Consider the following 12941-nt stretch of genomic DNA (forward strand, 5'->3'; position numbering starts at 1 on the left):
TGGGCCCCTCACTACAAGAAAGACATGGAGGCCCTGGAGCATGTCCAGAGAAAGGCAACGGAGTTGCGAGCACCTGGAGCACAAGTCTTATGAGGAGTGGCTGAGGGAACTTGATTGCTCAGTACGAAGGAGGAGACTCAGGGGAGACCTTCTTGCTCTCTATAGGGGTAAGCAGCAGGCAGCACACGTTCCTGACTTTAGCAAGGCCTCTGAAATACATTCCCAAGATACTCTTATGAGCAAGCTATGGAAACCATCTGAAGGAAAATACTGAGAGAGAGCATGATACTGGTGAAACATTATCGAGATATGACTCAGACAAACAGCAGAGAAGTTGTAAGAGGTGGAGAAAAAAATACCACTTGCAGGAAAAGGTTGAAGTGGCTGAACAGAGAAGCAAGAGCTTCCCAAGTAGTCTATGGCCTTCCTTCAGGGCTCACCCCTCAGCCCTAGATGGAGCTGTGAGCAACGTGATCTAGCTATAGGTGTCCCTGATAATTGAGAGCTGGACTAGATTGCCTGTAAGGGTCCCTTCCAGCTCAAATGGTTCTGTGATTCTATGGCCAGCCTTGCTCAGTTCTCAACCTCCTGCAGTGGGTTTTGTGACGAAGACCCATTTCCTTTTGGAGATGATCTCTGGGCACAGGGTCTCCCAGAACCAGATGGCAACAGTGTCCGAATTCTCCTCCAGCAAGGGATGGGAAAGGCAAGTGCAGTGCCTTAAACGATATGCCAGCGCTCCATTTGCAGTGCTGCCAAGGATTTTTAGCTGGGCACTGCACAGATTTTGTCAAATTGACTTAAAATGAGCAGCAGTTTAATACTTTTGTATTCCAGGGCAAAACCAGTTTTCCCCTTTACACCTGAAAAGAATACCACTTCCACACAGCAGCAGTGGACATTCATACCACAAGCACCTCAAACACCACAAGCAGCCACAACAGTGAACATGTGAGTGGGTTCCAAATCTAAGAGAGAGGAACATCCATTTTGAAAACCTTATCTGCTCAGTAACTCAGAGCTGTTTTGTTTCACTGAAAGTAAACAAACATTTTCAAGTATTCATTGCAAAAGCTACAGCAAAACAACAAGCCACCCCTCTTCAAGTACTTGGTCCTCTCAAAAGTCCAGTTCCTTTTCTTCAAGTTACACCTCCCATTACAGGCCAGCTAAGTTTGCTTGATCTCCTCAGCCCCTTGCAGTTCCATCAGCTGGTTTCCTCTTATGGTGCCCTTTTTTCTTTTCCTGGAGATGAAGCACCAGCAGAAGCCAGCAAGGGCCAGAAGAAGGACCAGAACCAGAGGTAAGCATAGGATAAAGTTCAGCAACGATGGAGATGAACAGATCCTAGACGCAACTGTTACCTCTGGAGGGAGAAAACAGAGAAGGAAAAACAAATGAGATCCCAAGCTACTTTGAGTTGCCCTTTTTTACTGTTTCTATAGGTTATCTTCTTTGCTCTTCCTTCAAATCTACCAGTTTTTGAGAATTCATACCACATTTTCTTGGTTATTTGAGAAAAAGGGGAAGAGAAACAAGGTAATATGCCTGAATTTCTTGTCTTGGGAGGTCAGATAGGGACCTATCTCACTCTCACAGCTGAAGCATCCCACCAGAAACAGTACAGCTGTTCAAGCCACGTAGTCATCACCCCCTGCTCCCCGCCTGACACCACTGACAGCTAAAGATCTGTCACAGGCTGTTCCAGAGCAAGGAAGTATGAGAGGAAAGCAAAGGAAACAAGAGGTCTCAAGGAGTTTGCAGGTGAATGCACATACTCTGGTAGACCCTCCATCTCCTCCAAAAGGCTGGGGTAGATCAGTCCCATGCTAGCCTGTTCCTTCTGTTCTAAGCTCCTTGTGTTCACCCAGTAGTCATGACCATTATGATCTCCTTTCTTTGTGCTGAGGGATGAGGTTTAGTGGACGTGGTAGTGATGGGCTTATAGTTGGACTTGGATGATCTTGGAGGTCTTTTCCAATCTTTATGATTCTATGACACACAGCTTTAACTTCACAAACTGATCTCAGATGGATGTGGCTTACCATGAAGGGCCACAACAACTTGCTTGGGTCTGTTCTGTCCATCTTAGTTCTCTCTTTGACCAATACCCATGCTGTGCTGTGATGCTTCATGCTTGCTCTGCAGAACCGTGATGGTGTGCTAGCTCTTTCGATCCCAGGCTGTCTCTGGGAGACCCACAAAGCCTGGTGGGCTCAGTTGTGAACCTAGGGATGAAGCAACTTGGCAGCTGCTCCCAGCCATAAAACTGGCTTTTATCTCTCTCCCTCTCAACTTCTACATCTTACCCACACAGGGTGAAGCAGCACTGACTCTCCCACAGGAAAAACAGGAGAAGCTCCCACGGTGCTAGAGAGGTATCCTAAAAGGGCATCAGGGCTCAGAGCTGAAGTGACCCCTGGTTGCAGGCACATTGTGCACGACTGTGGAATTATGCTCATACAACTTTTCAAGATACCTGCATCACCCAGATAAACAAAATAAAATGAAAAAGAGAGGAAAAATAGCCAGCTAATATCTCAGATTTTGTGAAAGCCATGAAAACCACGTAGCAACCATGTAGATCAAACCACGTGGATCAGATTGGAGGAGAATTTTCTAGCAATTCCAGCAATGGCTATTCACCGGTAACAGTTAACAGGAGATGGAGGGGGGTGAGGAAGGAGAAGCCTGAGTGCCAGAGGGAGCTGCAATGGACAACAGCAAGAAGAGATCTGCAGAGGGTTTGGCGTGCTGTCGGTCCCTTGCAGAGCAGTTAAACTCAGATTAGCTCTGCCAGAGGTGCAGTTTTGTGCATGTGCCAGAAGCAGGCACAGGGGGGACCCATGAGTCCCTCTGTGCCCTTCTATCTCAATTGGTGCTGGTAAAAGCAGGAATAATGACCGCTACAGACACCAGATTTGGTTGGAGTGGGGCAGCTCCAAAGCTGCATGCACCTCAGTCCAGTTGCATACAACATGGCTGATTTCACAGGTCATATTTCTTCCTCTGTGTGGGTCATCCGTGCCTCCTTTTTCCCCAACAAGGTGTCAAGAGAGTACTTTTTTCCTATCAGTTACCTCCCTAAAAACATTTTGTATGCCTGACAGAAACCTTTCCTTTTATTTATTTAAGCTCCTAGATGTTGAATCCAGTCTATTTCACACACCCTAAGAGGACAGTGGTTGTTTTTTAAGGCCTCAACCAAAGACTGAGATGCCAAAAAAAAATTGCAACAAGATTTTTTTCTCTGAAAAACAGTTAGCATTCTAGCCCAAATGGTTGGTCTGAGAGCAGGGCTGGTGATATGTGGTCCTGCAGAGAGCCTGCAATCCATCAGTGACAGTCAGCAGTACCCTGCTCAGGACTACATCTTACTCATGGCTGGAACTCTTGGCATCCTACCAGACCTCCACCTCCAGCACTTACAGAACAAGAACTGGCAGACGGATAGGGCTGGGATGTTACTCCCAGCATGTGCCATTTTGCATTGCTCTTCTCCTCCATACCCTACTTCTCAATCCAGGTCAGTCTTCCCAGGACGACCTCACTGAGGTCCCTTAGCAAGTCCTCCCATCACTGCTATCATCCCTAGTTGCACTGCAGCAAAATAAGGAGGATGGATGATGCACCCCAGCAAGCTAAGGGTGGTGGTGGGGGGCAGGGGGGAGGAGTGCAAGGCAAGTGGCTGTGTGCCATTACCTGGTGGGGTGGTGGTGAGCTGGGTGTACCCTGAGAGCGCCCAGGTCTGCAGCTCCCACTTATCCTTGTTGCCTCTCTGCTGCCATTCCTCCACCCGGCAGTGATACGTCCCGGCATCGTCCTCTTGCACGCTGCCCAGTGTCAGGCTCAGATCACCAGCAGTGGGCCGCCGCAGCTGCAGCCTCCCCACCTGCCCCTCCTGCAGGAACTCAATGGCACCATCGTGGTTCAGGGTGAGCAGGGGCCTCTCGTGGCCATCTTCCTTCCCATGAAACCAGGTGGCCGAGAGGCGGGCGGCAGGCAGGAGCGTGCTTTTCAGCAGGCAGCCCAGTGTCACCTCCTGGCCGTGCCTGGCCAAGATGCTGCTGTTGGCCTTCTCCAGATGCAGCTCACTCTCTGGGGGGAAAGGGAAGCAGAAAGAGCTGTCACAGCATTGTGCACTGCTATGGAGGCACTCCTGCTTGTTCCTGATGGAAGTCTGGGAACTTGGATAGTCTTATGCATGTGCCTCTGAAGGACACCATGGATTCCCTTGTCTCTGTGACTCATTCTGTCTGCGGTGTTTTTTCCCCCCCACCATCTCTGTACCCCACCCCCTGTCCTCTTCCCAATAAACATCCTTTGCACCAAAGAATATTTAGTAAGCCAGAGTCTAGATCATCTGAGGCTGAAAATGAGACATTGAATGGGGGAAGAACCCCCCACCCTGCACATCCCAAAGGTGCAGCACCCAAGGAGGAAGCCCAGCTGAGCCCTCAGCCTTGCTCTCTCTGGCTGCATGCCCCAGCATAGGAGAAGCTTTATATCTGGACACCCAGAAGCACTGGGAAAAGGCTGCTGCTCTGTATCCAGCACTGCACCGCTGCCCAAGGACACCGTGTCACATAGGAAAGCAAGGGCTGTGGTTCTCTTTGTTGTGAGGTATTAGACATCTGCTGCTGGAGGCACAAATACCAGCTCGATTGGTTTGGGAGGATGTGGCAAATCCTCCTAATTCCCCATTTCCCTTTGAAAGGCACACTCCAGGCAAAGAATCCCAATATCTCCACTCTGTGCGGGAACCTTTGTTTCTCCCATACCCTGCTAGAGGCCCCTTCAGACAGAACTTCCCCTCCCTTCCCCCAGCAGCTCACCTGGCAGCTGGAGCAGCAGCCTGGTTCTCCCCGACCACCGCTCTCCAAGGCCGTACCAGCCACCCTCCAGCCAGCGCCATTCCTCCACCGCACAGCAGTACTGGCCCTGGTCCCCAGGGCTGGCCGAGAGAATCCGCAGCTGGAACACATGGCTGGACACTCTTTGGCTTAGGAACCGGGACTTCTGCGTTGGGGAGCTGAACCCAGCCCCATACTCTAGCAGGCCAGTGTGGCTGGCCCGTACGATCTGCATGGGGGTGGCATCTGCTGGAGGAGGAGGTATGTAGTACCAGCTGATAGCCAGCTGAGAGTTGTTCAGGGGGAACTCCATTCTGCACTCGATGCTTGCATCAGCACCGCCAGCCACCTCCACGGAGGTCTCCCTTGTAGCCACCTGCAGCAGGCTTTCTGAAATGAAAGAACAAAAAAACCCTGGTGGTTTTGCCAACAGGCACCATCTTGAATGCTCGCAGCGGTTATTAACCTGAAGCCACACACTGCACAGCATGTCCATAAGTTCCAACATCTGCTTACCGCCCAACGCTTCAGCAGTGCAGATTTTGCAGTAATGATCACTGGGAGGTCTGGGAAGTGACCATCCCAGGGGACTGGCAAGTGCTGCCATGCATCTCACAGCACACTGCACTGCCCTGGAGGAACAGGGGAGGGCAAGAAGTAAAGGAGGGGGAAGATCTATCTATCCTCCTTTCCCCCTCCCACTGTGACCTTCTGCACATGTTCTTCCTGCCCGGAGTCATAAGGCCAGGCCCACAGCACCATTTAAACCTCTGAAGTACACAGCAACACAGAATGGTAGATAAAACACTGAAACACAGATCGTGAACTTGAGTATCTCAGAGAGCTCCATTCAGGAGATTTCACATGCAGAGGAACAGGTTGGTAAGTTTTGTGATTAGGAGGACTACATTCTGCAGTACAGTCTCAACCTGTTGCTGCTAGAGCAGGTCCCTCTTCAGCTTTATTCTGAACCTTCTAAACATACTGCATGGCTTATGTTACCACCTTTCATAGAGAAGCAGCACTAGTCAGCAGCCATCTGGTCACCCACGTGGATCACGCATTCCCAGAACAGAATCATTAGAGTTGGAAAAGACCACTAAGATAACCCAGTCTGACCATTGACCCATCCTCCCCACCATGCCCACTAACTACGTCCCTCAGTGCCACATCCACACGGTTCTTGAACACCTCCAAGGTCGGTGATTGCAACACCTCCCTGGGCAGCCTGTGCCACTGCCTCACCACTCTTCTGGGAAGAAATATTTCCTGATATCCAACTAAAACCTCCCCTGGCACAACTTGAGGGTGAAAGGGAATGGCCTTTCTCATAACATCTGCACAATGTCCAGCAATGGCTGCAGTAAGTCTGAAGCCAAATGTCATCATGTCTTGCTGTCTGCTCTGTAGAGACTATGATCACACTTGCTTATCTTAATAACATTTACATCACTGCTGCATGCTCACAACCACATTTTTCAGTCCCTTCAGCTGCATCACTGTCCTCTGACCTCCTCAGAATGTAAAACAGCACCCAGCATCCAACTCCACAGAGAGCGCCAAGGGTGTAGGGGGAAGAGTACTGTGAAACTGAGAAGGGAAGGAAATGCGTTAGCATAGGCTATAGCAAACACATCAGTGAAGAAAGCATGGAAAAGCATGATCTCAATTCACTGGGTTGCGACCCCTAAAATCCAAAGGAAGAAGCAGGATGAGCAGCACCTTATGCAGTCCCAGAGACAACCCTACTGTGACACCCAGCCATCAGCTGTTTTAGTTGTGACCAAGAGGTTTGAAGGAACTGCATAAGAAGCACCGGCAGCACCACTCACCTGGTGGGACGACCTTTATCCCCACAGGGTTGGAGATGAAGGAGACAGCACGCTGCCCCTGAAGCGTCCTCCAGACTCCCACTTCACACTGGTACGTTCCTGCATGGCCAGCCATCGCACTGTGGATGTGCAGCCGGGAGAAGGCACCTGCCTTCATCAGCTGAGCTCTGCCCTGGAAGCGGGGCTGTGCTGGTCCCCAGGACACGGTGCCATCAGGAAGGACACGCACTAGCTCTTGGTAGCCATCTGTGGGTGGTTTGGGCTGGAAGAGCCACCCCACGGACAGCAGCAACTCCTCAACTGGGCAGCTGGCGCTCACATGGCAGATAAGCTCAAAGCTCTGTGCGTAACTAACGGTGGCTGTTCGGCTTCTCAGTGTGGCACGTAGTCCAAGACCTGCTTGAGAGGGAAAAAGCCCATGGTGATGGGACAGAAGTCCTGCCCTCTGCCACCCTGCACCACCCCCACATCTTCACCATCATCCAGGGCATCTCACGACACACCTCACACCAGTTCTCAAACTCATTTTGCACTCTGTGAACCTCGTCAGCATGACAAAACCTCCATCACACTCCTCCTCTCCTGAGCTTTATTCTGCTCTTACAGCCCTAGCCACAGTTCCTGTCCTGCCCTGTCTCCTGGTCTACCACCAGGGTCCCCAAGCACCCAGCCTCCCACAGTTCTAACTTCTTGTCCTAAACTGATTGCAAAGAACCGGGCTAAAGTTGTATGCTTCATTTTGGCTGCTGCCGCCCCCATCATGCTGATATTTGTCAGAGCAAATACTTTTCCCATTATCATCTGAAAAACGTGGCACACTGGTGCTCTTGCAGCAACAGAAGCTGAGCTGCGCCTGCCAAGGCAAGGCCAGACTCAGTGCATTCCTCAGCCAGTCATCTCTGTAGGTTTCACCCAGAAGAACCATTAGGATTTACTCACCAATAGGCTTCACACTGATTCTGAGAACTGATGACAGGTTGGTTTGGATGCTCTGGAGACTCCCAGGAGCCTTCACCTCCAAAACAGAGCAGTGGTAGGCCCCGCTGTCCTCCAGCCCCACCTCACGGATAGTGAGAATGTAAATTGCATTGCTTTGTTTGAATGCATGGAGCTGCCCCAAGCTGGCTCTTTCCTCATATTCCTTTTTCCAAATCAGCAACCCATGGGGGTCAATCCTGGCCACTTCTGTGCTGTTGAGAACCCAAGCCACCTCTAAGTGTCTGCTGTCACTCCTCTGGGCTTCCAGCGTGCAACTGAGCCACAGGGTGTCCCCTTCAGAAAGGTTGTTCTTGGTGGCAGCGATATTCACATAGAGATCTTGGTCTGTGGGCAAACAAAAGCCAAGAGGGGGCAATGGTAGCTGTGCAGTGAGAAATGAAAGGGGCTCACTACTGAAATGTTTTCTTTTATAGAAAAGCACTGAGAATGGAAAATGTTCATCATGGAGAAGTGGACTCCAGCCCCCGTAAGCCAGAAAGAGGACAAAGGAGCTCTGTAGCTTTGTGGTTCCCCCATCCCATCAGAAGCTATAGATTGGAAGTTAAGCAAACTAACTCCATGACTGCCACTGGAGAGGCCAGAATAATTTACAGACAGCACATTACCCTTTGAATTTAAACACTAGCTCATAAACAGTGTATGAACAGGAATCCCAGCCGCTGCAGATATGTTCAGCATTCCCAAATATTTGCTGGAGAGTTTATAGAAACCGTTGGCGTGCTCGGGCTGCAGCAGGGCCGGCAGTCCCACAGAGGGGATGAAGGAGCTCGTGCACCGCTCACCACTGCCCCAGCTGCTCTGGGGTGACCATCACAGTGCTTTTTTAGCACTGCCGCCTTTTTTCCACCCTAAGCAGCCACCACAGAGCAAATCATAGAACCACAGACAGGCTTGGGTTGGAAGAGACCTTAAAGCCCACCCAGTCCCAACCCCCTGACATGGGCAGAGCTGCCCCAGGCCCATGCAACTCAGCCTTGAGCACCTCCAGGAATGGGGCATCCAAGCTTCTGCGGGCAGCTTGTTCCTTACCACCCTCTGCGTAAAGAATACTGCCTTCCATAGGGTTTCCTTATTTGTAAATGGCAGTGTGGAACCAGTACCCGCAGCTATACACAGTCATGCCACTGCCGACCAGGGACACGAGGCCTCTTCTCCACTTAGCACAGGTCCCAGCAAGACCCTGCTGTGGGGTGGGACAGACACTCGGGGCAGGCATTTTGCCCTGGGCTTCACACGCTTCCATATCTAACACAGGCCCCAGTGACACTCTGTCCTTCTTGATGCCCAGGTGGCACACCCAAAGAAAGCCAGTGGGATGTCCCAAGCTGTGGTGGAGGTCAGATAGGAGAAAACAAAGCATCAGAGACTATAGCATGGGGAAAGAGATTTTCACGACACACCACTGCAGAGACCACCCACGGTAGGTCCTTTGCTGCACAAAGCAGCTGAAGCCAAGGGCCTTACCCTGGGGAGTGACCACCAGCGATGTCCTCTCTGACTGTTTGCGGGAAATGTCCTTCCACGTCCCATCAGGATCCTCGATCCACTCAGCTGCCTCACAGTACAGCTGCCCCTGGTCAGAAGGCTCCACCGCCACAATGGAGAGTTTGTACGAGGTGCTCCCAACCTTGTCCAACCGCACATTCCCTGCCAAAAACCTCTGTGCATAAGCAGGTCCTGGCATCACGACAAAGTCCTTGGAGAGGGTGAGGATCTCAGCCCGGTGCTCTCCCCGGAGGCAGTACCAGCCAACAGAGAGGTGTGTGTGCTGGGCAGTGGACCTGGACACCAGGCAGGTGAGCTCCATGGCATCTCCCTCAGCATGGGTGAGGTTCTTGGGTCCCATGGAAACTGAGAGGGTATCTGCAATCACTGAGCACAAGGGGAGAAGCACAGAACAGCTGGTCAGGAGAAAAAGCATTTCTTGGCCTCAGTGGGCAATGTGTTGGTCAGTGTAAGAAGCACAGCCAGGCTCTGAGAAATGTGACAGTGCAGTGGAAGTAGGTGCTGCATGTGATGGGAGAGGCCCCAGTCAGCCCATATCAATGTGTGAAGTGCTTAAAACCTCAGCAGAAAACAAAGCATGGTATATTTCTCAGCAGTATGCTCCTCAGTGAAAGTGTGGGCAGCTCTGGGCAACCCCAAGGAGGCTAACATCCAGCCTCTCATGAGCCCAAGTGGCCACAGTATCAGATTAAAGGAGGACACAAGGTTGAATATGAAGTAGATGGGCCATGTGGACTTAGTGAGCTTACAGTTGGATATTTTTCTTTAGTTCTCCACCCTGTTGTCTCCCTGTCATCATTAGTATGTGGGTATATGTTGGTTCAAGACCCATCTCCTGACCGGAGAAGACCCCAACAGGTAGTGCTCAGAGCCTGAGAACTCGTTCTCTCATAAGTGCTGGGATGTGGCTGTTGGGCTATGGCACAGCAGACTATGTGCCACAGACCTGCTGATGAACACATCTCCCCATCTGCAGTGGGAAACCTGTCTGCATCCGTACAAGCTTGAGACCCATACACACCCTCGTGCCGCTGTGTACAGAACAGCACATCCTCCCTGGTAGCTTTACCATCACCTTGACGCTACCAGTAAGAAAATGGAAAATCAGCCAGGCCCCACAGAGCAAGCCGTCCTTCGAGACCCACCTGTCAGGTTTGTCTTGGCACTGTAGCTCCCAAAGTACCTCTCGTCGGTGTTGGGCGTGTGGCACTCGTACTCCCCAGCATCTCGGTCCTGCAGCTCCGTGATGTGCAGCAGCACCGCGTCCCCCTGCACCCGCTCCACGTAGATCTCCTGGGCGCGCACCCGCTGGGTGTAGATGGCGTAGGGGAAGGAGGGGTCGGCGGTGCTGACGATCTGCACCTCCCGCTCTGGAGCAGTGTGCGGGTAGGTGGACCACTGGAAGGTCTGCTCTGCTGGGCCCTGGTAGCCTCTCACTTTGCACCACAATGTCACATGGGAGCCAAGTACACGGTAAAGTGGCCCCTTTTGGATAGTCACCACTCTTTGGCCAGTGCCCACACCTGCCAGCAGACAGACACCATGCATGAAGTTTGCAGGAGAATACTGCAAATGAAAATTATTGCAGTTCAAAATGGCAACGAGACTGTAGCATAATACTGCAATGACTTAGGGTGTGGTCTCATTCTACGAAGAACAATGCCCCTAGGACTAAGAAGCATCGAATCATTAAGGCTGGAAAGGACATCTAAGATCACTCAGTCCAACCATCCACCTACCACCAAGTATTGCCTACTAACCACCTCCCTCAGAGCCACATGCACATGTTCTTGAACACCTTCAGTGATGGTAACTCTACCACCTCCCTGGGCAGCCTGTTTCAATGCCTCATCACACTTTTGAAGAAGTTTTTCCTGATACCCAACCTGAACCTCCCTGGTGCAAAAACTGCAAGGAACTTCAGCATCCCCTGCAATTGTTAAGAACAAGCCCAATGCCAACAAACTTGAAAACTTGTCTTCCAGCAAGCAAGGCCAGACAATAGAGGCCAGAGCACCATGGCCATGTGGTCATCAAGTTTCTGCTTGGAAAGCATTTCAGACAGTGCTCAGATGGAGCAGCAACCAGGCTAAAACCACTGGAGGAAGCCCATAGTGTGCTGAAGAGGACCAAACTCTCAGGTTCAGTGCAGGCCGGAGGGAAAGAAGCAGGAACCAGAGCTAACTGCTGCTGGAGAAAGGGACGTGACCTCAGAAGTGCCTCACAGAGGTACAGGAGAAGGAGCCAGCAAGAGCATCTCCAGAGGCAAGAAACACCTCAAGGGGCACCAGGAACCTGCAGAGGGCTTACAGAGTAGAGCTGGGGAGGAAATGGTCATCTGCACACCCTCCCCTCCCTTTCAGCTTCCATGGCTCTGAGCCCAACAGCACTAGGGCTGCCCTCACCCTGTAGACCAAGTGAGGTGCACTCTTGGGCCACCCACCCAGGAGCATCCTGTCCCCCTGATTTAGGAATATAAAGCAGCCCAGAAGAGGCAGCCTGCACACGTGACCCACACAGGGCTCCTGACAGTTTTACTTCCCACTTATCCGCCCCAAAAGTCCTTGTCACAGTGCACTCACCCGTGAGGAGGAAAAGGAGGAAGGCAGCCACCTGATGCTCTACCAGCCCCATGTGAACAAGATCTGCTACAGTCCTTCCCCAGGAAGGCAGTGAAAGGCACTCAGGGTGATGGTGACAGCCACCCTGTAATTTTGAAAGCAGCTGGGAGGAAGCTGCCAGACTCCGGCAGCGGTTTCCTCTGCTTAGAGAAAAAGGCGGGGAGAAGTGGGGAACAGAGCACGTCACCAACATCTTGCATCTCACCAAGGTGGCAGTCAGCCACAGACTTATACATGCCCACTAACCACGTCCCTCAGTGCCACATCCACATGGTTCTTGAACATCTCCAGGAACGGTGATTCCACCACCTCCCTGGGCAGCCTGTGCTATTGCCTCACCACTCCTTCTGAGAAGAAATTTCTCCTAATATCCAACCTGAACCTCCACTGGCACAACTTGAGCCCATTCCTGTCTTGCAGCAGCTCACACACAGCACACTGTGTGGCAGAGCAAGATGCTGGCCCCCTTGCTTGACCAACCCTCTGCCTCCTGCTGTTATACTAAGCAGCTTACTCTCTCCTCTGCACTGAAGGCAGACACCATGGGCGCATCACAGCACCTGTGCACAGGTGGCATCCCGCTGCCAGCATCACATGGCCCGCTGCACAGTGCATGTGCTGGGACCGGAGGAGGCTGGCAGGGCATGACCCAGATAGGGAGCAGCCAAAGGTGAGGAACTGGAGGCTCTCTCTGAAAAGATCGATTTGGTTTTTACAGGAAGAAAAGCGGTGTGAAGGTGGCTCCTGAGCTGTGCTGCTCCTGCAGCCTGCTGAGGTATCGAATGAACTGCTAAATTGGCTCAGGGATTCACAAGCAAAAAGCAGCTGTAAAACAAACAAGCCATTCTGCTTGATCCCACTGGGCTCCCAGAGGGAATGAGATTCATGTAACGAACCAAAACAAGCATGAGGTCCCTCCTTGCCCCATTTCAGAAACTGATTCACATGACAGCTCATGGGGCCAGGAGACAGAAGCACAGACTGCTGACTGACTGCACATCAGCACCACACAGCTCTGCAGAGAGCCAAGCTCAGTGCGCAGGGACGAGCTGTTGGAGAGGTCCCATCGGATCTCACCTGTCCCCTGCCACCAAGCGTTGCAATGCAGCAGAGCAGAGGGGCACGGTGCT

General features: G+C 51.7%; 1 protein-coding gene across 1 annotated transcript; it reads right to left on the reverse strand.

Annotated features, from left to right (window-relative positions):
• Nucleotides 1–889: 889 nt before the first annotated feature.
• Nucleotides 890–11824, reverse strand: LOC122178018 (immunoglobulin superfamily member 3-like). Its single transcript, XM_042867911.1, has 8 exons — nt 11773–11824; nt 10336–10713; nt 9149–9556; nt 7625–8008; nt 6686–7081; nt 4836–5243; nt 3703–4098; nt 890–1366 (listed from the first exon to the last, which is right to left on the reverse strand). Exons 1-8 carry the CDS (start codon nt 11822–11824, stop codon nt 1170–1172), a joined length of 2619 nt encoding a protein of 872 aa, XP_042723845.1. The 3' UTR covers nt 890–1169.
• Between the last annotated feature and the right edge of the window lie 1117 nt (nt 11825–12941).

This window comes from Lagopus leucura, unplaced genomic scaffold, assembly GCF_019238085.1.
Source record: "Lagopus leucura isolate 7727_CA_CO unplaced genomic scaffold, USGS_WTPT01 Super-Scaffold_100001, whole genome shotgun sequence".
NCBI lineage: Eukaryota > Metazoa > Chordata > Aves > Galliformes > Phasianidae > Lagopus > Lagopus leucura.

Excerpts from the sequence above, each read along its gene's own strand:
- LOC122178018 (XM_042867911.1), bottom strand. The coding sequence starts at position 11,824 with ATGGGGCTGGTAGAGCATCAGGTGGCTGCCTTCCTCCTTTTCCTCCTC. Across the intron at positions 8,009-9,148 it reads GCTGGTGGTCACTCCCCAGG|ACCAAGATCTCTATGTGAAT; the intron begins GTAAGGCCCTTG and ends GTTTGCCCACAG. Across the intron at positions 1,367-3,702 it reads GCTCACCACCACCCCACCAG|AGGTAACAGTTGCGTCTAGG; the intron begins GTAATGGCACAC and ends TTCTCCCTCCAG.